Below are 26,522 nucleotides of genomic sequence, written 5' to 3'. Positions count from 1 at the left end.
AAGTTTATTTATAAAGAAAACATACTTTTTTACTAAACTTTGGTTCCTTCTGTTTATTCCCAACTCATCATACATTTTTGCTGTATAGTAGTTCAATCTATACAAACTGATAAGTAACCAGTATTGGTAAAACATGTAGCTTACTGAAGCCAACATTGCATTTCCTAAGCAGTGGTATAAAGCAGGGTCACTTTTGATTTTAAAGAAAAATCACGTTGAGAAACACATTAAAAAGAACCTGGGTTTTAGCGCCAACAATTTAAAGTGGTAGAGACACCTGACATCTGAATAGGGCGCTACATATACAAAAAGGGAGATTTTCTAGAAGGATTCCCACCACGGAGGTAATGGTGTCCTCGTACTTCAGTAATTTGCATGAGTTTTTCTCGCTGTTGATCCAGCTATCACCATACGTTCATCCAGCTGCCTCTTCAAGCATCTTGAAATCCTCATTGTTAGAGACGACAGACATATTTTTATAAAACTCTTCACAAAACCCCTGAGCAACAGCACAGGTCAGTGGAGTGGTCACGTAAAAGTGCACTTTAACTCCAGTACCAGTTGCTTTCCGGTAAATTTTAAAAAACATATACCCGATAAATTATTCTTTCGTTTTGTGTACATGATTTAGAGTAGCTGATCTGTTTAACTTTGGTCGCTTTTGACTGAAAATTTGTACATTTTGAAAATTAAAAAATCGTTTGTGTTCAAGTTTGCCTGTAGTAACAATAATTCAAGCGCGTGATCCACAAATCAAGGCCGCATGAGGCTGGCCTATCAGAACATGATCATGGTTTTATATTAATTTGATTTCACAAAGGGACATTTTCATTTGAACTAATCATTTGTTTTGTTGATCAGGTGGCACTGAAATTTGTCAAAAAAACTGAAAACATGAAATATATCAACATTGTAAGTAGACAGCACTCTCTCTGTTATCTCCTCACAGTCTCTGTTTTAATCATAGACAGGCAAATCATTTCTGTATTTAAAAACTGTCTTTCCGCTAGCCTGATCACGCCGAACCCGTTCCCCTGGAAATCGGCCTGACCGTCCTTGCCAATAATGGTCCCAGCTCACCCCACATCGTTGAGCTGCTGGACTGGCAGGAGTTTCCAGACCATTATGTTATGGTCTTGCAGTGCCCCTCGCCCTGTGAGAACCTGTTTGATTATTTGGAGCGCTGTGGAGGCATCTTAGATGAAAACTTTGCACGGCACGTGATGCAGCAGGTCGTCGAGGCTGCTGACAAATGCTGCAGCCGTGGAGTTCTTCATAGAGACATCAAACTGGAGAACTTGTTAGTTAACACAGACAACCTGGACGTGACTCTGATTGATTTCGGCTGCGGGGACCTGCTGCATGAAATGCCGTACAGCACCTTTAGTGGTATGTATTATCAGGGTGCCTGAGATTTTCTGCAGTATTTTTAACTTTCGTGAGTAGTCAGACTAACTTGTCATGTTGCACATGCTAACGGTGAAGAGAAAACATGCCCTGCCGGTATAAACTTACAAATGTCTTTCCTCCAGGTACAGAGGAATACTGCCCCCCTGAATATTCAGAGACGTGCAAGTACCACGGACGGCCAGCAACAGTGTTTTCACTGGGGGTAGTTTTGTACACTTTGGTCTGCGGCTATTATCCAGACCACACCGATCTGGACAAGATCAAGAACTGGCTGTGGTATCTGCCCAGCTTGTCAAAAGGTGAGACCTTCGCAAACAAAGCCAACAGTAATTCTATATCGCAGAAAAGCACGAAAAAGTTCCATCTGAGCCAAGTGGATTCATAAAAGATGTCCGTCTTCCTCTAGATTTTTTTTTGCAAGCAGGTGAGTTGTTGTAAAGGAAGTTTAAGATAGCAGTCAAACGTCTCTCTCTTCTTTCTGAACAGAATGCAGCCATTTGATCAACGCCTGCCTGCATCCCGACCCCGAGGAGAGAATGCCTCTTGACAGACTCCTTCTCCATGACTGGTTTAACGTACCTATATATGATCAACATACATCATAGAGATAACTCAAATTGCTTTTACTCTTTGTTAGTTGTTTCATTTGCTGTCAAATGATCAATAAACCTGATTTTTTTTTCTGTTTTTGTCGTAGGTCATCCCAAAAGTCGTGAAGAGAAGAGCACCCTGCTACAGCCACACAGGAAGTGCCCTGTAGTCAGCGTAGTGTCTGGTGGGCTGACACGAGTGGCCCATCCATCCGTCCGTCCAGGTCTTTGCATCTTGCGAGACCGGCAAGCTCTGGTAGCGTCACCTGTAGTGACCACTACTTGTGTTGGACCACTCCAACCTCGTATAATTCAATTGTTTTGTAGGCCCCTATTGTAATATGTAAGAAATATCATCAGCTTCATGAGTACTTGTAACGTTTAATAAGGTGAAATTTTATTACAAATATTAATATTCAAAATATAATACTATTTATATAATTATCTTCTTTTTAAGCTGTCTACAGTATGTGGCGGAAGGGGTATAGTTTTTAACAGCAACGCTTAACTCCGACTACGCCACCCTAGGGATTATTCCCTGGGAACAAAGTTATAATTGGACAGGTTCGGATCCCTCATATGAAGTTAGGCCAGACACTTGGGTAGCATATAAAAGTATAAATTTTATTAATACACAAATTTTAAAATGCTTTCGCAAAAAAAGGAAAAAAACACTGCTTCAAAACAAGAATACAAATACAGAAATAATCTAAGGTTGGGGTCCTACAATAAATCACATACATCCGGCAGGGCTGAAGCTTCCAGCGGCAAGAGGAGTTCGGTTTTTACGATGGCACACTTCCATGCAGACACCCCTGTGCACTCAGATCACACTACTAAATACTCAGTGTTACACAGCATACCAAGAAGAACCACCACCAGGAGAGAAAGCCAACCACCCGTGGGACCCCAGCTCCTGCAATGAAGCAAACAAAACAAATACAAAATTACAACATTAACCACAAAGTATAACAAACAATACATTAAAGCCACGCCGCACCAACAGGGGTACAAACAAAAGAGAAAACAAAAAGACTTAAATCAAATACAAAATCAGGTTACATCCAAAAAGGTAATTTAAACCAAACAATTCGATCAAGAAAAAGTAAATATCAACTAAACTCACAGAATGAAATGGAAGAAGACAAACAAAAAGACAGGTGTAACGAATGGGAACAAGGGAGGTGATCTTGAACATTACTCCCAGAAATAAAGAATACATAAATTCGAAGCGGGCATTAAAACCACATCCAAACCAGACACGAACAGTCCCCTTTAAGAGTTACTGATGGCAGCTTCCGCGTTGTAACCAGGATAATTTAGCAGCATAAAGAGAAGTCCAGAGCACGCGGTTTCTATATGGGCGAAACAAAAGAAAGGGAGGATTCTACGCAAAAGGACAAAAAGATGTTAATCTGCATCACGTGGTTCCCCAAATTCAATTTTAAGTATTGGTAGCACCGGTTTGTCACTCATGCCTTCCGCTCACACAGTGGGGTACAGGAAATCATGCCTATTTTGTGCGTAACAACATTACCTCTGCAAGTAGGTTAACAGGTTACCAGGCTCGGAAGAATGTACGTTACCTTTAAGCCAAGTCAAGGCCGCAACAATATGGTGGACGGCATACATACTGCGGCCCATAGAAACAGTCGCTAATGAGGCATCTACGTATAAATACAAGGGTCTTTGTAGAAAAAAAAACACATAAACGTATTCTCTTACACCAAATAATGATCTTTAAAATAGCATTATGTGACCCCGTTAAAATACAGTGAACTGTAATGGCCTGTTTGCTTCGTAAATGAAAACAAGAACAATATTAGTTTTGGACCAATGAACAATATAATTCAGTTTATTATTACTAAATTTGAATGAAACTTTTTCACTGATCGCTATTCACATTCTACGTGGATATTGTCACCTATACCGAACAGTTTCACAATTGTGTTTTACTTCACAATATTGACAATACTGACAGAAATTTGTATTTTGCATTATGATAAGGAGCAAAGTATTACCATAATACGGTCTCAGTGCTCATGTGTTAGTTTTTGCTTATTATGAATTACTTGTCTATTTGACCTATAATTTTATTTCTGATTTTAAATTTTACTTCATATTTGTACCCTTAATTTCACTCAAAGTTTTTGTAATTTTTTGTATTTTGCCTTTTTCTAATGAATACATTGTTTGTATTATTATATATGCATATTTTAAAAAAACACATTAAAGTCACAGTCAATTTCCCTACAAAAACTAGTTAAACATTTTTATGTATATGTAGCGTGAGGGTATGGAGGAAGAGGAGCAAAACACACCTTACAGATGTTAGCTGGTAACTTTAAATCCTTCACCTATAGCGAATCCGACTACGCCACCTGGAGAGTTCTCCCCCCAGGAAATAGAACGAGCTCAAATATGACTATTTGGCCACACAGGTTCAATTCTCATATGAATAGGCAAGAGACGTGAGTAAAGTATGAAAGTACAAAATTTATTTTCACAATTGTTTCACCATTTAAAAGTCACATTGAATCCTCATCACCTACTGCCGGCAGCACTCTCACTCAATGGTAACTGCAGTAAATCAAATAAAATTTAGTAAACAAATATATATATATACACAAACTATTCCAAAATGGATGTAGGCATTAAATTACCAAAACAAAAAAATAAAAAATAAGAAACCAACTCACAGGGCTGAGGTCACACACGGGAGTGATCACCAGTGCTGAATTTATCCAAAAGCACACTTACACACCTCCACACACACACACACACCCCGACACACTCACTGCACACACAAACGTGTCCACAGCAAATGATGAAGTGACACCACCACCTCAAGCTCCTGCACCCATGGAACCCCAGCTCCTGTAAGAAGATAAAAATAAAATGAGTATATGCAATGTGTATTACACAAACCAAAACCTTACACACTAATCCAGGCAATAATGTCACAAGAAATAAAGGAAACGAACAAACAAATTCAACCAAGGCAAACTAATGTTGAATATAAACAATACAAAAGGTCCAACAAAACAAAAAAAAATACACAAATTATAAAAAAGGAAAGAAAAAGAATACAATTTTTGTAGTTCCACAATGGAGGAGCAAAATCCACACAGGGCACCGGCTACTCCATAATCAAATAGATGCCCTCAAGCAGAACCACTTTAAACAAAACAGAAACAAAACAAAAACAAACAATAATAACCAGTTACACAAATCACAATCACAGGGATCAGTAGTAGATAGCAGGTAGCAGATAGCAGGTAGCAGATAGCGGGAAGCAGGTAGCAGGTAATAGATCTCCGTATCAACTAAGACTTCCGAGTAACCGAAAGTTCAAGGCGCGACAGGAAAAAAACGCCAGGAACGGCGCATTTAATCGCCCAGGACGAAAGGGAGAATCCTACAAAAAGATATGGGCATTTAACACCATTACCGCTTGCAAATCACACACTAATATTCCCCTTTAACCACCACATAATAGAAACTTACCAAACCGGAAAAAGTATGCTCGCACGCATTCACAAATTGGGAGTCGGCATCCTCAGTAATACCAATAACAAGCTAGGGTACAGGGAACTGCCTATTATTCAAACTGCGCGCTCCGTCCATGCCAACCCATTAACAGTATTAAGCGCTTACCTGAATAAACAGCAGTCATTAAACTCATGGCCATCGACAGAAAACAAAGGAAAAGACAGGCTAGAATGAAATAAACAATTAGTCCACAACATTATGAAAGAGACAAACAAAGAGCTAACTGCTAACACATACCTGAAACACAAGTCAACATAACAAAAAACCAAAAAGGCGGGGCCGGAGGTGACGCATGACCCAACAAAGCCAACCTGCTCTAAAATAGGTCACACTTACTGCTGATTGGCTGTGACAAATGTCAGTCACCATCACTTATCCAATACGATCGGTCATATTATATTTATTCATGCATATTTTGCTATTAATGTCAAATATATTTTGCATTAATGGTTCTTTATTTTTTTATTGATCTGTTTTTCAATTGATTATGTCATATCCAATGCTGCATGGGTCTGTAGTTCTTTCTCTCAACAAAGCTGTTACAGTTTGGTACATTATTTGTCCAAATACTGTTTAAATGCTGTTTTAGTTTGTAAAAAACTTTTAGACATTTTCAAAATCTCATAAAATGGATTTCAGAACAAAGTGGGTGGGTGCTGTTGCTCTCTCCTTTAACATTTGCATGTTTATTTATTTGTCATCAACTACAGGATAGATTTGACCTTTGATTTTATTTATTTTCCCGGGTGCTTTTCCCTGTCTCAATTATAAAAGCACAATGTACTACTTTAAATACAAAACAAAACATTTATTTACACAATTAATATATACATATATACAATTATATTTAGCTTCTATCTGACCCCATCAGAGCTCGGGTTTCAGCTGGCGCTGCATGTTCAGCTCCTCCAGCATCTACACAGAGCTCCTCACAGACTGAAGAAGAGGAGAGAAAGCTGATGTTCTTCTCCTCTTTTCTTTTTGGTGCCCAGAGGAAGCTGTTCTCTACAGTTTCTGTGTCAGTACAAATCATTCAAGCCATTTATCTAGACTGATCCTGACCATACAACCCAACCAAAGACCGCAGTGATTGTGATTTCTGTAAAGTCATTGTCCACCTGTTCAGTTTAACCAGGGGTGGAGCTCAATGTCATCTAAAGTGGGCGATCTGCACGCTGCACTGAGACACCAGCTGATCAACTGACGGCACTCTGTTACACACAACACAGCACTTGTGTTCAGCAACACAAAACAACAAACGTCACAGGATTTGTGTCTCTTGCCTGTAGACAGCTTTTGAGGGAAGCGCAGTATGCTTTGGAGGTGACTCTCCGTGTGACTCTGAAGGGCAACCACCCGCACAGGATTTATAGAGAGTCACCCCGACTGACCAAACAGTAGCCGGTCCTGCATGATAGCGGCGCTGACCGAACCATTCAGGAGGGTGTACTGAAGAGTGCCTGAGAGACACAGCAACAACAGAAAGACTCCAGTCCAAAATATCTTTCAACGGTTTCTCTTTGTTTGATCATCATCTACGTACAAACACATCCACAGAGTGATGTAGAGAGATCTTTCCTGCTGTAACGATAAAACTACCTGAAAACCATCTGTAGGCCGAGTCCTTTACTAGGTCTCCACAGCCAAAGTCCAGCAGCTTGACTTCATGTGAGTCCGTGGAAATCAGCAGGTTCTGGGGCTTGACGTCCCGGTGCAGGACTCCGCGGCTCTCGCAGTGTTTCAACGCGCTGATGAGCTGCAGCAGCACTTTCTTTGCCAGGCTCTCATCCAGGTAGCCGTTCTCCTCACAGAAACTCTGGAGATCTTGGCAAGGAACGGGACGCTCCAGGATCATGATGTATTGAGCGGGACTGTCAAACCACTCCACGAGCTGCAGGACATTGGGGCAGGCAGGAGCTGAATTCACCAGAGTCATCAATGCCACCTCCAGCGGCAGCCGCCATGTCCTTCCTGCAGGGACAAATGCTGCGTTATATCCAGATGTGTTCAAACCAATGAGAAACAGAACAGATTCACTCACAACTTTCAGTCTCCTCTGCGGCGTGACTTTAGAGACATATTTGATGGCAACCTGTAGACAGAACAAGCTCCTGTATAACATATACTGATCTCAATTCTTAGGCTTCTTGAATGAATAACAGAAGGAAATGTCTTACTGGCAGTCCATCAGATCTGCGTGTCCCAGCAAACACAGAGCCGAATCCACCTCTTCCCAGCAATGAACCCTCCACATATGTTCCTGTAACATAAGATCACAAGAAATGTCTGCGAGAGAAAACACGTTGTAGTATCTAAAACTGTTCAGTAACAAGTCTTCTCATAATCTGAGCCTGATTTCGTTAATGTAAGTCTATTCTGACCTCTGCGAGAGCGTTTGGCAGGTCTTCTGCATGAGGTGGATGGACGCTGATCTCCCTGACTGCCGCTCTGCCACTTCCTCTTCCTGTTAGTCTGATCCGCTGACACAGAAACGGCCAACTCAGAAGGTAGAGGTGCTATATAGCCAGGCAGCTCTTGACTCGGTGTCTGGGTTTGGTTTGGCAGCGGTTCCTGGTCGTGGTCACCAGAGACACGTCTCCCAACCTCCTGAACAGCAGCACTCCTGGATCTGGAGCGGCCTGAAGATGGAGCATTTCATCCATACAATAACTAAAGGTCCTATTATAATAACCAGATATCACATACCAATAACACAAATAATAAACAACTGAAATATAAAACACTCACCGCGTCTTTCAGCCATGTGAGCCATTTAAACCAAACCAAACTCCAATAAATAGAAATACAAAGCAAGAAAAATAACAAAATAGCAACAAACTAAATCAATTAGCGAAAGAAATAATAAATGTATACTGTCCTCGGAAAAACAACGAACAAAACAGAAAAAAACCCTCCAAACTTCTTCAAAATTAAGAGAAGAACAGTTAAATAAGTATTCTCAGGATAAATATCTGCAAAAGTCTCTTTGAGGTCGCCTCATCTCTCATAAGACATTTATATTCAGAAAGAATTCATTTAGGTGCACTCGTCGCTATAGCGACTAAAATTCGAATCAAACAGACGTCGCGTGCGTAAGCGCGCATAAGTTGAAAAAAAAAAAAAACCCCTTTCTTTATTTTTAACTATTTATTTAAATTTGTGAGATTTATGTAAACACAAAGTTTTTCCTATGTGATTTTATATTGGACACACATTTAAAAAAATATATTAATACGGATTTTTCTTTATGCACAGCATCGCCAGTTAATGTTAATTGGTGTAGTTATTATTTAATTATCATAACTTTTTATTAGAAATGTAGATATAGTTGTGTAATTCATATTCTATTTATTTGACAGGTATTCTTTTACGAATCAATTTACGAATTAAATTAAAATCAATTACGGAGCAAAATACATATGCTGTTGAAACGGAACAAGCAATGTGTAATTAAGAATGTTAATTAATCACATATATAATTTTCATTTGAAGTGATTAAGTATTTTATTAAAAATTAATTTAATCGATTTAACATTGTCGTCATATATTTATTGTGTGCGTATTCGAATCACGTGACCTGACCGTTTCCTCTTAGCTAGTCCATAAAAATATGAATATAAAACCGCAGGTAGGTTAAGTTGTTAATAATAATAATAAATATTTGTTTTTAATCTCAAAATCCCGTTCAAATAATATTTATCACGTCTACACTTACTCATATTGATATTCATCAAATTCATATTTTCAGTTAGGGAATAGAGACTTTTCTACTACTAACTAAATTGATCGTGTATGAAGATAATTTTGACAATGATGTGGAGAAAAGGCTGTTTTAATTTAGCCAGAGCTCATAATAAAACAATATAAATATACGGATAATAATAATAATAATAATAATAATAATAATAATAATAATAATAATAATAATAATAATAGTGATAATAAATAGCTTACATAAAAATAATCAATAAAAAATCTGAACAAACGCAAACCATCCCAATCATGGATCAAGATATTTGATGTAACTAGGTCTATTTGTGAATAAAACGGACGAACGCACGCGACGTCGTCATAGCAACGAGTGTAATGATATGAATTCCGCTGAAAATATAAACACTGTCTGTTTTGAGAGACGAGACGAGACGACTTCAAAGACTTTTGGAGAGTATTTTCTGCGCAAAACTGGGATTTTTGGACTTTGGAAGATTTCTATACGCAGAGAGTTCAGATTATTTCTGAGAACACTTTTATTATGTTATATTTTTTTTCATTTGGAAGAAGTTCGGAGGCGTATTCAATTGTTTCTACTTCAGAGGAGTATTTCTGAGGACAGTATTTATTTACTTGTTCGTTCATTCATTTCATTAGTTTGGTCAGTTATTTTATTTTATTTTAATTTTATTTTTTAATTTTATTTTTATTTTTGATTTATTGGAGTTTGGTTTGGTTTAAATGGCTCACATGGCTGAAAGACGCGGTAAGTGTTTTATATTTCAGTTGTTTATTATTTGTGTTATTGGTATGTGATATCTGGTTATTATAATAGGACCTTTAGTTATTGTATGGATGAAATGCTCCATCTTCAGGCCGCTCCAGATCCAGGAGCGCTGCTGTTCAGGAGGTTGGGAGACGTGTCTCTGGTGACCACGACCAGGAACCGCTGCCAAACCAAACCCAGACACCGAGTCAAGAGCTGCCTGGCTATATAGCACCTCTACCTTCTGAGTTGGCCGTTTCTGTGTCAGCGGATCAGACTAACAGGAAGAGGAAGTGGCAGAGCGGCAGTCAGGGAGATCAGCGTCCATCCACCTCATGCAGAAGACCTGCCAACGCGCTCTTGCGCAGAGGTCAGAATAGACTTACATTAACGAAATCAGGCTCAGATTATGAGAAGACTTGTTACTGAACAGTTTTAGATACTACAACGTGTTTTCTCTCGCAGACATTTCTTGTGATCTTATGTTACAGGAACATATGTGGAGGGTTCATTGCTGGGAAGAGGTGGATTCGGCTCTGTGTTTGCTGGGACACGCAGATCTGATGGACTGCCAGTAAGACATTTCCTTCTGTTATTCATTCAAGAAGCCTAAGAATTGAGATCAGTATATGTTATACAGGAGCTTGTTCTGTCTACAGGTTGCCATCAAATATGTCTCTAAAGTCACGCCGCAGAGGAGACTGAAAGTTGTGAGTGAATCTGTTCTGTTTCTCATTGGTTTGAACACATCTGGATATAACGCAGCATTTGTCCCTGCAGGAAGGACATGGCCGGCTGCCGCTGGAGGTGGCATTGATGACTCTGGTGAATTCAGCTCCTGCCTGCCCCAATGTCCTGCAGCTCGTGGAGTGGTTTGACAGTCCCGCTCAATACATCATGATCCTGGAGCGTCCCGTTCCTTGCCAAGATCTCCAGAGTTTCTGTGAGGAGAACGGCTACCTGGATGAGAGCCTGGCCAAGAAAGTGCTGCTGCAGCTCATCAGCGCGTTGAAACACTGCGAGAGCCGTGAGTCCTGCACCGGGACGTCAAGCCCCAGAACCTGCTGATTTCCACGGACTCACATGAAGTCAAGCTGCTGGACTTTGGCTGTGGAGACCTAGTAAAGGACTCGCCTACAGGTGGTTTTCAGGTAGTTTTATCGTTACAGCAGGAAAGATCTCTCTACATCACTCTGTGGATGTGTTTGTACGTAGATGATGATCAAACAAAGAGAAACCGTTGAAAGATATTTTGGACTGGAGTCTTTCTGTTGTTGCTGTGTCTCTCAGGCACTCTTCAGTACGCCCCTCCTGAATGGTTCGGTCAGCGTCGCTATCATGCAGGACCGGCTACTGTTTGGTCAGTCGGGGTGACTCTCTATAAAATCCTGTGCGGGTGGTTGCCCTTCAGAGTCACACGGAGAGTCACCTCCAAAGCATACTGCGCTTCTCGAAAGCTGTCTACAGGCAAGAGACACAAATCCTGTGACGTTTGTTGTTTTGTGTTGCTGAACACAAGTGCTGTGTTGTGTGTAACAGAGTGCCGTCAGTTGATCAGCTGGTGTCTCAGTGCAGAGGCGGCAGATCGGCCCACTTTAGATGACACTGAGCTCCACCCCTGGTTAAACTGAACAGGTGGACAATGACTTTACAGAAATCACAATCACTGCGGTCTTTGGTTGGGTTGTATGGTCAGGATCAGTCTAGATAAATGGCTTGAATGATTTGTACTGACACAGAAACTGTAGAGAACAGCTTCCTCTGGGCACCAAAAGAGGAGAAGAACATCAGCTTTCTCTCCTCTTCTTCAGTCTGTGAGGAGCTCTGTGTAGATGCTGGAGGAGCTGAACATGCAGCGCCAGCTGAAACCCGAGCTCTGATGGGATCAGATAGAAGCTAAATATAATTGTATATATGTATATTAATTGTGTAAATAAATAATTTGATTTTGTTTTGTATTTAAAGCAGCATAATGTGCTTTACAATTAGGTCAGGGAAAAGCACCCAGAAATTAGAAAAATTATAAAGAAAAAACAAAAGGTCAAATCTATCCAGTATGTGTTGACAGATGCACAGAATGCATATCACTAAAATATTTTGTAAAACAAAATAATTATTAACTAAAATAAATAAAATTATATTTTTTGAGTACTACTGTACTGTAGTGACCACTACTTGTGTTGGACCACTCCAACCTCGTATAATTCAATTGTTTTGTAGGCCCCTACTGTAATATGTAAGAAATATCACCAGCTTCATGAGTACTTTTATACTTTATTTTATTACAAATATTAATATTCAAAATATAATACTATTTATATAATTATCTTTTTTTAAGCTGTCTACAGTAGTTAAACAAGATTTTGGCAATAGTCTTTTTGTGAATATTTTATTTGCTCATGTCATTAGATACAAATATTGAATATCGTGACCACTACTTGTGTTGGACCACTCCAACCTCGTATAATTCAATTTGTAGCGGACCCCGTCCGAATGATGGCCGAAACTTTTACTGATGTTTCCAGACTTTTATTTCTGTTCCCTTTCGTCTTCAGAAATCACCGTAAGAGCTGAACAAAGTGATACAAAACGTATATCAACATTACCTGACATATTCAGCGATGCTGACAAAAACACTTGTATTTAATCAACAGCGTATAAAAAACACAAACCTTATGCCTTTTCGGGGGGTTGCTAAATAAACTTGTTACATCCCTTTCGTGAACGAGTTTTAAGCCGTCATGAAGCGTTCACTCTCCCATTCCCCTTTTCTTTAGCGTCGTGCGTTGTGAAAAGCTGATTTTGTTTCAAAATAAAAGTCCCCCATAAACAACGAAAATAATTTGGTCATTAAACATTAAATATTACAAAGGCAACACCAAACAAAATAAATTAAAATTAACTCTTATTAAAGCCTGTTACACTCCCACCAAATTATCAATGTTTCTCAAACATGACTAATTTCACTTATAACTCTTGTGTGCATCAAGTGCAATAAAGTCCTTTTGAAGATGCATTCACTCCGCTTCCAATAATAAGACCAACTTCTGAGCTGGCCTTTCTACTATTGAGGTTTTATGAACTCGTTCTCCTTTCTTGTTTAGTCCTTTGTCACCAAGTGCTATTTTGGCCTTTCTTACCAGTCCATCCGAACTCAGAACAGTCTCAGTAATCCTTCCAAGCCTCCATTCACTCCTTGGTAAGGTTTCATCGATATCCATGACTATGTCACCAATTTGAAAGTTCCTTTTTGGAGCATGCCAGCATTGTCGAGCAGCGATGTTGTGGAGATACTCTTTTTTCCATCTGCTCCAAAACTGTTCAGTAAGATACTGCACACGTCTCCATCTCTTCCTCATATACACATCCTCTCTTATGAACTTTCCTGGTGGAGGTAGGGCTGTGGTGGATTTCATGGTAATCAGATGATTAGGTGTGAGTGGTTCTAAGCTCTTGGGGTCATTCAGGTTGTCAACTGTAAGGGGTCGACTATTGATTATTGCCATGGCTTCATAAAGCAAGGTGCGCAATGAAGCATCATCTAGCCTGCCTGCTGAAAGGGTGATGGTAGCACTAAGAACACTCCTTACAGTTTTGATTTGCTGTTCCCATACACCCCCTGCATGACTAGAATGGGGTGCATTCAAAACGAAATCACATTGTTTGTCGGTCAGAAAAGTAGAGAGCCTTTCTGGATCGAGCTCCTGCAGTGCCAAGTTCAGTTCATTCTTTGCACCTACGAAATTGGTACCTTGGTCACATCTGATCTGTCGTACTGTGCCTCGAATTGCGATAAAGCACCTTAGACTGTTAATAAACGCATCTGTGGACATATCTTCTAACATTTCTATATGAATAGCTCTTGAACACAGACATGTTAGAAGCAGACCATACCGTTTGTGATGTTTCCTTCCTTCTTTAGTCACAAAAGGACCAAAGCAGTCCATTCCACAATACATAAAAGGTGGAGAAGGCTCTACGCGTTCTGAGGGAAGATCGCTCATCCTTTGTCCTTCAGCAGGTCTTCTCAGTCTTCTACATGTTACACAGTTGCGAATGTAAGATGAGACCGCTCGATTTATTCCAGGTATCCAATAGCCACACGATCTGATTTCATTTGTTGTGAAACCCTTGCCTTGATGTTTTACAGTTTCGTGACAGTGTGCTATTATCAACTTGGTTACATGATGCTCTTTAGGAAGGATTAGTGGATGCTTAAATGAGTCAGCGTCCGATGAGCGATTTAGTCTACCTCCACTTTGATCATACCATCTTTGGCATCTATGAAGGCATCCAAGTAATGAAGTTTACTGTTACTTGGAAGTTGTTTTCCTTGACTCAACAGATCAATCTCTTTCTGATACGTTTGCCTTTGTACTCCTCTTAGAATCAAGCATCTAGCATCCTCTTGTTCACTTACAGAAAGCGGTGAACTTGCTTTATTCCTCTTGATCCATCTCAGAAGACGTGCAATGGCTTTGGTAGCTTTAGACCAAGAAGAGAACTTGGATAAGTGATCCACAAGATCTTTGCTTTCTGTGGTCTTTGTTTGTAATGTCTGAATTTTCTTTACTTCTGGGTCTCCTACTGGGAGATCCAGCACAACATCTGAGGTTGTTATTTCCCTTTCCCACAAGAATGAGGACCAGAGAACCAGTTAGATGAGAGCAGTTCATTTATTGTCCTTCCTCTAGAAGCAATGTCTGCTGGATTTTCATCCATTGGGACATACAGCCATTGTTCAGGTTCTGTACTTTGACGTATTTTTTGAACTCTATTGGCTACAAACGTGTGAAAACGACGAGCGTCATTATTTATGTAACCCAAAACCACCTTTGAGTCAGTCCAAAAGAATTCGTCAACATTAGTGAGGTTAAGCTCTTCTCTGAGCATATTGCTCATCCTGACTGATACCACAGCTGCCGTTAACTCTAGTCTCGGTATAGTAATGATCTTTGAAGGAGAGACCCGGGCTTTGCCAATGAGAAAAGTGCAATGAATTTCATCATTCTCATTTATCATTCTCAGATAGGAACACTGACCGTAACCACAGGTACTTGCATCAGAGAAATTATGCATTTCGGTTTTCACAATCTTGCCGAATTCAGATGGTACATAACATCGTGGTATATTCACATTTCCCAAATTGTGAAGTCATTCTGCCATCTCTCCCACCGTGGGCTGAGAGCAGGGGAGAGCGGATCATCCCAGCCTGTACCTTGGCGACACATTTCTTGCAAAATCCTCTTGCCATTCAGAACGTACGGAGCTACAAAGCCCAAAGGATCATATATGGGCGCAACAGTAGACAGTATACCACACGGCGTGTTGTAGGTTGACCCTTTAGTGGTATATGAAATTTAAAGCTGTCACTCTGTATGTTCCAATGGATGCCCAAAGCTCTTTCAAGCAGCATGTCATTGAAGGTGAGATCTTTTGTTTCAAAGTTTACAGCGCATTCTGATGCTGGTATATTCTGCAAAACAGTGTTGTTGTTTGATACAAACTTATGAAGTCTAAGACCACCCTTTGCACACAGCTCCCGTGCTTCCTTTGTCAACTGAATGGCCTCTTCTACTGTCTCTGCACTTGTAACTCCATCATCGACATAAAAATCTCTAATGATGAACTGAGCACCTAATGTGTGTGTTTGGCTGTGTTCATTGGCTAAGTATCTTAGTCCATAGTTCGCGCAACTGGGCGAAGACACTGCACCAAACAGATGCACTTTCATTCGGTAATCTTGAAGTACTGAATTTGCATCTCCATCTTTCCACCACAAAAAGCGCAGATAATCCCGATCCTTTTCTTGGACATGGAACTGGTGGAACATTTTCTCAATGTCACAAGTTACTGCTATTGGATGCCTTCTGAACCTTACAAGGACTCCTGTGAGATTGTTTATCATGTCTGGTCCTGTTAGTAAATGTTCATTGAGGCTTGTACCTTTGAATTGTGCTGAACAGTCAAAGACTACCCGTAACTTATCTGGCTTCTTTGGATGGTAGATGTCATGATGGGGTATGTACCACTTTTCACCATCGGTTGCATCATCATCCACTGCTTCTACGTCACCTCTTTCAATGATGTCATTCATATAAGTAACATAGTCTGTTTTGTACTTCTCATTTTTACAGAACTTCTTGTTCAAATGATTGAGTCTGATGACTGCAAGCGCTCTGTTGTCAGGCAAGTATGGTCTCTGTTTAAATGGAAGAGGCATTTCATAATGTCCTTGAGCATTTTTCCTTATTCCTTCCTTGAGTTTATCTAGAAACTTGATATCCTCTTGAGAGACTGTCCTTTCATCTGCTGTAACATCCTTAAAGTCTGACTCAAGTATCCGAACTGCATCCACAGGTGTCAAAGCTGGTATCTCCTTTGTAGCTATTCTGTGACAAACACTGAATCCAACCGATCCATTAATGTTTGGTGCTGAGCAGCCCACAATACTCCATCCTAAGTCTGTTAGAATAGCATATGGTTCCTCATCCTTACCTAGTATGACTTGCTTGGGAGCTAGCATTCTGGGGCAGTTGTAGCCGATCAGTAAACCTACTTCACAACTAAGAAGTGGTGGCATTTTGTCTGCAATTATCTTCAGATGACTCCAGTTCTCAGCTTTATCCTGTGTTGGTATGTGATCACGATTAACAGGTATACACTCCTTTGTATAAACTGGAGGAAGACTGATATGTACTGATGAATTGTAACCTCTGACACGAAGACCAGATACTCTTTTACTCTTAATGATCATGTTGTCTCCAATCATTGTGGTTAATTTGAGTTTCACTGGGTGACTGTCCGTTTGTAGCGTATTACTAACTTCTTCATCAATGAAAGTAGTGTCACTCTGTGTGTCTAGTAAAGCATACACAAACTGTTCAATGGATGGATTTTTAACTGGCGACACCCATACGGTACAATCATAGATGTAATGACTGACTGATCTTCACTGGTGATATTAAGTGACATAGCATTTGTAGTTTCACACTCAAGTGCATGTACATTGCTTACCATGGGCAATGGTCGTTCTCTGTTTCCGTCTTTGTCATAACTGTAATCATGAAGACATGTGGGATGTCGTGAATTTGCATACATTACACGTGTGTCGCGACGACATTCCTTTGCACAGTGGCCTGGTTTTAAACACACCATAACAGAGTTTGTTATCTTTCACATAGGCCCTTCTGTCCTTTAAAGACCTCTCCATGAATTTCAGGCACTTATGAAGCTGATGTTTGTCATCTTCACACAACATGCACTGTGCTTTTAACTGTTCTTTAACTGCTGTTTGTCTGTCATTGTTTACAATTGTATCAGTCTTAAAGACAATTGCTTTGTTTCTTTTGATTTCCTTTGAGATCCTTCTGTCTTGAGGTAACTCACGAGAATTGAAGAGCATGCAATGAAGTGATGGGATTACACATGATTTCTGCTTCTGCTGACATGAAATTGACAAAGTCATGAAAGCTTGGAAACTCCTTTCCATCCATGAGGGCTGTAGTGACCTGACGGTTCCATCTGGAAGCTGCCCAATCTGGAAGTTTCTGTATGAGCTTTTGGTTCTCTTCACAATCGTTTAATATTTCCAGACCTTTAACATGAGGTATGGCTTGCAAACAGGCATTAAGGAAGTCTGCAAATGTTCTCAGACTTTCTGCATCTTTGGATTGTATTTTCGGCCACTTGGAAAGTTTATCCCGAAACGCTCTTTGAATGACAAAGGGTTGGCCGTATCTTTGGTTTAGTCTGTCCCAAGCATCTTTATAGGCTTCTTCGTCATTTCGAAAAAAGGTGCCCTCAAGATATTTGTGTGCTGAGCCACTCACATACTTTTTTACATAATAGAGTTTATCAGCTGCTGGGATGCCCTTTCTATCTATTAATGACGCTTTCCAGTTTACAAACTGAATTGGGTCTCCGCTGAACACTGCGGGTTCAGGTATGGGTAACCTGTTAATGGCTATACTGTCCTGAACTGCTTGAGCAAGATGAGTTACTTCACTGAGAGGTGTTGACTGTACAACATTGCTTTGCTGATGTAACATTTTGTTTCTCTGCTCTTCTTGTTTATTCTGTGTTGACTCACTTCTTGTCTCTTGTTTTATTTCTTCATCATAGGATTTTACTCTGCTTTGAGCAACTTCAATATCCTTTTCTACCTGCAGCCGTTCTAGCTCAAACTTTTGAGTTTCTAACTCTCTTCTGAGTTGCTCTTCTAAGGTTCTTATTCTTTCCTTTTGTTGTCTTTCCGTTTCCATCATCTTGTATTCAACCTCTTTTGCAGCCAGCTCTGCTGCAGCATCTGCACGTTTGCTTGCAGAACAAGAAGATCCAGAGTGCATGCTGACACTCATTTTGAAAGCAGTTGAACCATATATAGAGCGAGCATAACTATGTGCTTTTAGTTCACTTAGACGAACTTTTTCTCTCTCTGCATCAAACTCGCCATCTACAGTTGTCATTCTGTCATACACAAATTTGATGATATCATTGGTCACAGCTTCACATGCATCAATTTTACGTCTTAAATCAGCAGCAGGTGTAACATATTGTCTTATGTCACTGAAAAGTTTCAGAATACAGTTCCTTTTATCCTCAAGAGAGTCAGCAATTTCAGCCAGTTGCTTATCAGTTATGTCTGTTTTTAAGGTCTGTCTTGCTTTACGGGCATCTAACTTCCATTGCTCATACAAAGTTATTAACCTTTTTTCTTTCTTACAGCATTCATCTTTCTGATAAGCAAGCATTTTCTCCGTAGGCATACAAGTACGTTCGAACGTCGAGGGAGTTCTGCACTGTCTTGCACATGACACTGGCGTTCTGCAGCAATTTTATCTTTATCTGCACCATTTAGATCCCTTTCCTTTTCTGTCTCTGTCTGAAGCAGGCTTCCAGTTATTTGTTCTTCTGTATCAATTTCCATACTTAACTTGCCGACTACAGCACAGCGTCGCAGCTCCGTAGACCATCACGCTGATTCTGACGTACTGCCATCCATTTTCCTTTAGTCACGTTGAATCCGTCTGTCAGCACGTGCGGCGAGGATCTGAATCAGCGAAGGTAAAGCTCTTACTGTAGCGGACCCGTCGAATGATGGCGAAACTTTTACTGATGTTTCCAGACTTTTATTTCTGTTCCCTTTCGTCTTCAGAAATCACCGTAAGAGCTGAACAAAGTGATACAAAACGTATATCAACATTACCTGACATATTCAGCGATGCTGACAAAAACACTTGTATTTAATCAACAGCGTATAAAAAACACAAACCTTATGCCTTTCGGAGGTTGCTAAATAAACTTGTTACATCCCTTTCGTGAAGGAGTTTTAAGCCGTCATGAAGCGTTCACTCTCCCATTCCCCTTTTCTTTAGCGTCGTGCGTTTTGAAAAGCTGATTTTGTTCAAAATAAAGTCCCCATAAACAACGAGAATAATTTGGTCATTAAACATTAAATATTACAAAGGCAACACCAAACAAAATAAATTAAAATTAACTCTTATTAAAGCCTGTTACACAATTATTTTGTAGGCCCTTATTGTACAAGATGGCAGTCAGAAAATGTTTGTTGTTTGTTTGTTTTTTGGTCAAACTTGAGTTCTGCTGTGGTTGTAGAATTTAGTTCCATCCCTGATTAAATACATACGAACCGGTTAATCAGAACAACAGGACAGTGAAGTGGCCACGAGCAGTGAGAGTGGGTTTATTGCCATAACCCAAAACATACACACATATTTTATGGCTGCTTGATATATAACGCAGACATGAACATTCAGGCTGTTTACGTTTCGCAGAGATCAATACAAATATTTCATACGGTTTCTCCATTAACATTTAAAAAAACTACTCATACATGAGAATGTGAAAAAAATGTTAATGTTTCTTTATAGATATCTATTTGAACTACAGCATCGGTGCTAAACTGGGTGAAGGAGGATTCGGTGCTGTTTACAAGGGAGTGCGATGCAAGGATGGCTTTCGGTAATTTTTAAAAACATATACCCGATAAATTATTCTTTCGTTTTGTGTACATAGTGTACAACTAATCATTTGTTTTGTTGATCAGGTGGCACTGAAATTTGTCAAAAAAACAGAAAACATGAAATATATCAACATTGTAAGTAGACTGCACTCTCTCTGTTATCTCCTCACAGTCTCTGTTTTAATCATAGACAGGCAAATCATTTCTGTATTTAAAAACTGTCTTTCCGCTAGCCTGATCACGCCGAACCCGTTCCCTGGAAATCGGCCTGACCATCCTTGCCAATAAGGGTCCCAGCTCACCCCACATCATTGAGCTGCTGGACTGGCAGGAGTTTTCAGACCATTATGTTATGGTCTTGCAGTGCCCCTCGCCCTGTGAGAATCTCTTTGACTACTTGGAGCGCTGTGGAGGCATCTTAGGCGAAAACTTTGCACGCACGCGTGATGCAGCAGGTCGTCGAGGCTGCTGACAAATGCTGCAGCCGCGGAGTTCTTCATAGAGACATCAAACTGGAGAACTTGTTAGTTAACACAGACAAGCTGGACGTGACTCTGATTGATTTCGGCTGCGGGGACCTGCTGCATGAAATGCCGTACAGCACCTTTAGTGGTATGTATTATCAGGGTGCCTGAGATTTTCTGCAGTATTTTTAACTTTCGTGAGTGGTCAGACCAACTTGTCATGTTGCACATGCTAACGGTGAAGAGAAAACATGCCCTGCCGGTATAAACGTACAAATATCTTTCCTCCAGGTACAGAGGAATACTGCCCCCTGAATATTCAGAGGCGGGCAAGTACAGCGGACGGCCAGCAACAGTGTTTTCACTGGGGGTAGTTTTGTACACTTTGGTCTGCGGCTATTATCCAGACCACACCGATCTGGACAAGATCAAGAACTGGCTGTGGTATCTGCCCAGCTTGTCAAAAGGTCAGACCTTCGCAAACAAAGCCAACAGTAATTCTATATCGCAGAAAAGCACGAAAAAGTGCCATCTGAGCCAAGTGTCCGTCTTCCTCTAGATTATTTTTGCAAGCAGGTGAGTTGTTGTAAAGGAAGTTTAAGATAGCAGTCAAACGTCTCTCTCTTCTTTCTGAACAGAATGCAGCCATTTGATCAACGCCTGCCTGCATCCCAACCCCGAGGAGAGAATGCCTCTTGACAGACTCCTACTCCACGACTGGTTTAACGTACCTATATATGATCAACATACATCATTGAGATAACTCAAATTGCTTTTACTCTTTGTTAGTTGTTTTCGTTTGCTGTCTAATGATCAATAAACCTGATTTTTTTTTTTTTCTGTGTTTTTGTCGTAGGTCATCCCAAAGTCGTGGAGACAAGAGCACCCTGCTCACGGCCACACAGGAAGTGCCCTGCAGTCAGCGTAGTGTCTGGTGGGCTGACACGAGTGGCCCATCCATCCGTCCGGGTCTTTGCATCTTGCGAGACCGGCAAGCTCTAGTAGCGTCTGGCGCCAGGGCTTGACACCCAAAAAAATGTTAATAAACAAAAATAAAATAAAATACTCTGTGTGTGAAGATTTGTTATTCCTCGTTATAAAAATATGTGTCTTATTTGCCATTTGACACAACCCCTCTTCCGACCTGTAGTGACCACTACTTGTGTTGGACCACTCCAACCTCGTATAATTCAATTGTTTTGTAGGCCCCTATTGTAATATGTAAGAAATATCACCAGCTTCATGAGTACTTGTAACGTTTAATGAAGTGAAATTTTACTACAAATATTAATATTCAAAATATAATACTATTTATATAATTATCTTTTTTAAGCTGTCTACAGTAGTTAAACAAGATTTCGGCAATAGTCTTTTGTGAATATTTTATTTGCTCATGTCATTAGATACAAATATCGAATATCGTGACCACTACTTGTGTTGGACCACTCCAACCTCGTATAATTCAATTATTTTGTAGGCCCTTATTGTACAAGATGGCAGTCAGAAAATGTTTGTTGTTTGTTTGTTTTTGGTCAAACTTGAGTTCTGCTGTGGTTGTAGAATTTAGTTCCATCCCTGATTAAATACATACGAACCGGTTAATCACGTTCTTCAGGATTAGCAGAACATTAAACTCAATTAACAATATATAGTTTTTGTTACTGTCTTCCAGGCTGAATGTCGCACCATCTCAAAATCATGGCTGATTGCATAGCTTACAAATATTCAGGACATTCAAAATGGTTTATTAACTAGAACTTACTTAAGCTGCTTTTTCCCCAACAAGTCAATCCTACTGGACCCCTGCATTGGTATCCTCCCCATGAACCATAAGCTGTCTACACGCCCTCCTTTGGAAGTGAGAGAAAACACAAACATTAAAGGGAAAACTCGAATAGCCAAAAGCCAAAGAGAGAATAGAAAATAGCTATTCAAAAGTGTAAAATTATCACAGTATTGTAAAGACTCTTGTTTAGAGAAACCCAAAATAATATACATGAATATACATCCCCTCCGTAAACGATATGCATGGACTGCATTTCATGAAATAAAAGGTTTTAAGACAAAATAGTTTCATTGTTGTTTTTATTATTATTATTTTTATTTAAGCAGAGGCTTTGTATTGTACTTCCAGGAATGCAGAGAAATATCATCAGCTTCATGAGTACTTGTAACGTTTAATGAATTGGTGAAATTGTATTACAAATATTAATATTCAAAATATAATATTATTTACATAATTATCTCTTTTTTTAGCTGTGTACAGTAGTTAAACAAGATTTGGCAATAGTCTTTTTGTGAATATTTTATTTGCTCATATCATTAGATACAAACATCGAATAATACAAATGGCAACCAGGCAACCAGACTCCATGCAAGATTCTTTGCTGTTCCGTTCTCTTATGATGTCACATTCAGAATTCTCTTATGGAATGTTGGAGCATGTAAAAGTGTCAAACTCAATATTACTTTTGTGGGTAGTTTGGAGAGACAGCAGTGTGTTAGTGCCATCATGGGTCAGCAAAACTCTTGTTTAAAGAAAGGTAGAGAGTGAGTGTGTGTACAATTCCCATCTAAGTGCACCACTTCAGTCCAACATGCCAAATCCTCATCAGCGTGCTGGTACTGTTGAGGAAGATGGAGGAGATAGGGTGATGAGTGAGAAGAAGAAGGTGATGAGGAAAAAAAAATGGAGGTTTTGGAAGAGGTTGGCCTGTTTCCACTTCTCTCGCCCAAGAGCTGGGAAGAGTGAGAAAGCTCAGGATGAGAAAGTGGAGCAAAGCGAGAAGCTGGAGCAGGCTGGATCTTCTAGGTGCTCTGATGGTAAATCACATCAACGTCACCTAAATGTGCATAGAATCGGAGCTCTGTGAATCAAAAAGTGTCTTAATGCTGCTCTTATGATTTATTCAAGTATTGTTTTTGCGATCGTTCAGTCTTTTGTCATTTCCGATCCTCTCCTTAGATCAGATTTCTCTGCAGAACATCACATGTGATGTTTATCAGGAAGCTCCGAGCTCTAAAGTCCTCCCCTCTTCTGAAGAGCAGCCGAGGAAGGAGCATCTTCAGGAGGAGTGTGTGGAAAATAATCTGTCCGAAGGAGAGATTAAGTCCCAGTTGACAGAACAACAGGACAGTGAAGTGGCCACGAGCAGTGAGAGTGGGTTTATTGCCATAACCCAAAACATACACACATATTTTATGGCTGCTTGATATATAACGCAGACATGAACATTCAGGCTGTTTACGTTTCGCAGAGATCAATACAAATATTCCATACGGTTCCTCCATTAACATTTAAAAAAACTACTCATACATGAGAATGTGAAAAAATGTTAATGTTTCTTTATAGATATCTACTTGAACTACAGCATCGGTGCTAAACTGGGTGAAGGAGGATTCGGTGCTGTTTACAAGGGAGTGCGATGCAAGGATGGCTTTCCGGTAATTTTAAAAACATATACCCGATAAATTATTCTTTCGTTTTGTGTACATAGTGTACAACTAATCATTTGTTTTGTTGATCAGGTGGCACTGAAATTTGTCAAAAAAACAGAAAACATGAAATATATCAACATTGTAAGTAGACTGCACTCTCTCTGTTATCTCCTCACAGTCTCTGTTTTAATCATAGACAGGCAAATCATTTCTGTATTTAAAAACTGTCTTTCCGCTAGCCTGATCACGCCGAACCCGTTCCCCTGGAAATCGGCCTGACCGTCCTTGCCAATAAGGGTCCCAGCTCACCCCACATCATTGAGCTGCTGGACTGGCAGGAGTTTCCAGACCATTATGTTATGGTCTTGCAGTGCCCCTCGCCCTGTGAGAATCTCTTTGACTACTTGGAGCGCTGTGGAGGCATCTTAGGCGAAAACTTTGCACGGCACGCGTGATGCAGCAGGTCGTCGAGGCTGCTGACAAATGCTGCAGCCGCGGAGTTCTTCATAGAGACATCAAACTGGAGAACTTGTTAGTTAACACAGACAACCTGGACGTGACTCTGATTGATTTCGGCTGCGGGGACCTGCTGCATGAAATGCCGTACAGCACCTTTAGTGGTATGTATTATCAGGGTGCCTGAGATTTTCTGCAGTATTTTTAACTTTCGTGAGTGGTCAGACCAACTTGTCATGTTGCACATGCTAACGGTGAAGAGAAAACATGCCCTGCCGGTATAAACGTACAAATGTCTTTCCTCCAGGTACAGAGGAATACTGCCCCCCTGAATATTCAGAGACGGGCAAGTACCACGGACGGCCAGCAACAGTGTTTTCACTGGGGGTAGTTTTGTACACTTTGGTCTGCGGCTATTATCCAGACCACACCGATCTGGACAAGATCAAGAACTGGCTGTAGTATCTGCCCAGCTTGTCAAAGGTCAGACCTTCGCAAACAAAGCCAACAGTAATTCTATATCGCATGAAAAGCACGAAAAAGTGCCATCTGAGCCAAGTGTCCGTCTTCCTCTAGATTATTTTTGCAAGCAGGTGAGTTGTTGTAAAGGAAGTTTAAGATAGCAGTCAAACGTCTCTCTCTTCTTTCTGAACAGAATGCAGCCATTTGATCAACGCCTGCCTGCATCCCAACCCCGAGGAGAGAATGCCTCTTGACAGACTCCTTCTCCACGACTGGTTTAACGTACCTATATATGATCAACATACATCATTGAGATAACTCAAATTGCTTTTACTCTTTGTTAGTTGTTTCGTTTGCTGTCTAATGATCAATAAACCTGATTTTTTTTTTCTGTTTTTGTCGTAGGTCATCCCAAAGTCGTGGAGACAAGAGCACCCTCTCACGGCCACACAGGAAGTGCCCTGCAGTCAGCGTAGTGTCTGGTGGGCTGACACGAGTGGCCCATCCATCCGTCCGGGTCTTTGCGTCTTGCGAGACCCGGCAAGCTCTAGTAGCGTCTGGCGCCAGGGCCAGACTTGACACCCAAAAAATGTTAATAAACAAAAAAATAAAATACTCTGTGTGTGAAGATTTGTTATTCCTCGTTATAAAATATGTGTCTTATTTGCCATTTGGCACAACCCCTCTTCCGACCTGTAGTGACCACTACTTGTGTTGGACCACTCCAACCTCGTATAATTCAATTGTTTTGTAGGCCCCTATTGTAATATGTAAGAAATATCACCAGCTTCATGAGTACTTGTAACGTTTAATGAAGTGAAATTTTATTACAAATTAATATTCAAAATATAATACTATTTATATAATTATTTTTTTTTAAGCTGTCTACAGTATGTGACGGAAGGGTATAGTTTTTAACAGTAGTAACGCTTAAGTCAAAGAAATCCGACTACGCCACCTAGGGATTATTCCCTGGGAACAAAGTTATAATTGGACAGGTTCGGATCCCCCTGGGAAAACACACCTCATCCTCCCTCACTCTCAGCACTGGAGCCCCTCAGGGTTGTGTTCTGAGCCCCCTGCTGTACTCGCTGTACACACATGACTGTGTGGCCACTACAAACTCCACCACCATCATTAAATTTGCTGGCGACACTGTCGTGGTGGGCCTGATCTCCAACAACGATGAGATGGCCTACCTTCAGGAGATCAACAACCTGGAGAGATGGTGTCAGGAGAACAATCTTCTCCTGAACGTCAGCAAAACAAAGGAGTTAATAGTGGACTTCAGCACGAAGCAGGTGCGCTCTTACCATCCCATCATGATCGACGGGACCCCAGTGGAGAGAGTGGACAGTTTCCGGTACCTGGGTGTTCACATCACGCAGGACCTGTCTTGGTCCTGTCACATCAACAGCACCCTGGTGAAGAAGGCCCGGCAGCGTCTATACCATCTGAGGCGGCAAGGGACTTCAGACTCCCATCTCAGGTGCTCAGGAACTTTTACACCTGCACCATCGAGAGTGTCCTGGCGGGAAACATCACCTCCTGGTTGGGAACAGCACCATGCAGGACAGGCGAGCTCTTCAGAAGGTGGTGCGGTCAGCTGAGCGCACCATCCGCACTGAGCTCCTGTACTGCAGCACATCTACAACAAGCGGTGCTGTACCAGGGCCAGGAAGATCGTG

General features: G+C 40.6%; 2 protein-coding genes and 4 pseudogenes across 2 annotated transcripts; 4 read left to right on the top strand and 2 right to left on the bottom strand.

Moving 5' to 3' along the window:
• The first annotated feature begins 485 nt into the window (after window positions 1-485).
• On the top strand, window positions 486-2,354 carry LOC122334791 (serine/threonine-protein kinase pim-2-like). Its single transcript, XM_043232699.1, has 5 exons — window positions 486-912; window positions 1,011-1,389; window positions 1,533-1,709; window positions 1,897-1,985; window positions 2,108-2,354. The coding sequence occupies exons 1-5, from the start codon at window positions 895-897 to the stop codon at window positions 2,168-2,170; spliced, it is 726 nt and encodes a 241-aa protein (XP_043088634.1). The 5' UTR covers window positions 486-894; the 3' UTR covers window positions 2,171-2,354.
• A 4,187-nt stretch (window positions 2,355-6,541) lies between these two features.
• On the bottom strand, window positions 6,542-8,325 carry LOC122334790 (annotated as a pseudogene).
• Window positions 8,326-10,609: 2,284 nt separating this feature from the next.
• Window positions 10,610-11,798, top strand: LOC122334792 (annotated as a pseudogene).
• A 744-nt stretch (window positions 11,799-12,542) lies between these two features.
• Window positions 12,543-14,447, bottom strand: LOC122334776. Its single transcript, XM_043232693.1, has 2 exons — window positions 12,702-14,447; window positions 12,543-12,599 (listed from the first exon to the last, which is right to left on the bottom strand). Exon 1 carries the CDS (start codon window positions 14,031-14,033, stop codon window positions 13,047-13,049), a length of 987 nt encoding a protein of 328 aa, XP_043088628.1. The 5' UTR covers window positions 14,034-14,447; the 3' UTR covers window positions 12,543-12,599; window positions 12,702-13,046.
• Window positions 14,448-20,104: 5,657 nt separating this feature from the next.
• LOC122334785 lies at window positions 20,105-21,406 on the top strand (annotated as a pseudogene).
• A 1,747-nt stretch (window positions 21,407-23,153) lies between these two features.
• Window positions 23,154-25,413, top strand: LOC122334784 (annotated as a pseudogene).
• The last annotated feature ends 1,109 nt before the right edge of the window (window positions 25,414-26,522 follow it).

The sequence above is a fragment of the Puntigrus tetrazona genome, unplaced genomic scaffold, assembly GCF_018831695.1.
Source record: "Puntigrus tetrazona isolate hp1 unplaced genomic scaffold, ASM1883169v1 S000000644, whole genome shotgun sequence".
NCBI lineage: Eukaryota > Metazoa > Chordata > Actinopteri > Cypriniformes > Cyprinidae > Puntigrus > Puntigrus tetrazona.
The sequence above is the reverse complement of the archived record's forward strand: the minus strand, read 5'-3'. Positions and strand labels throughout refer to the sequence as shown.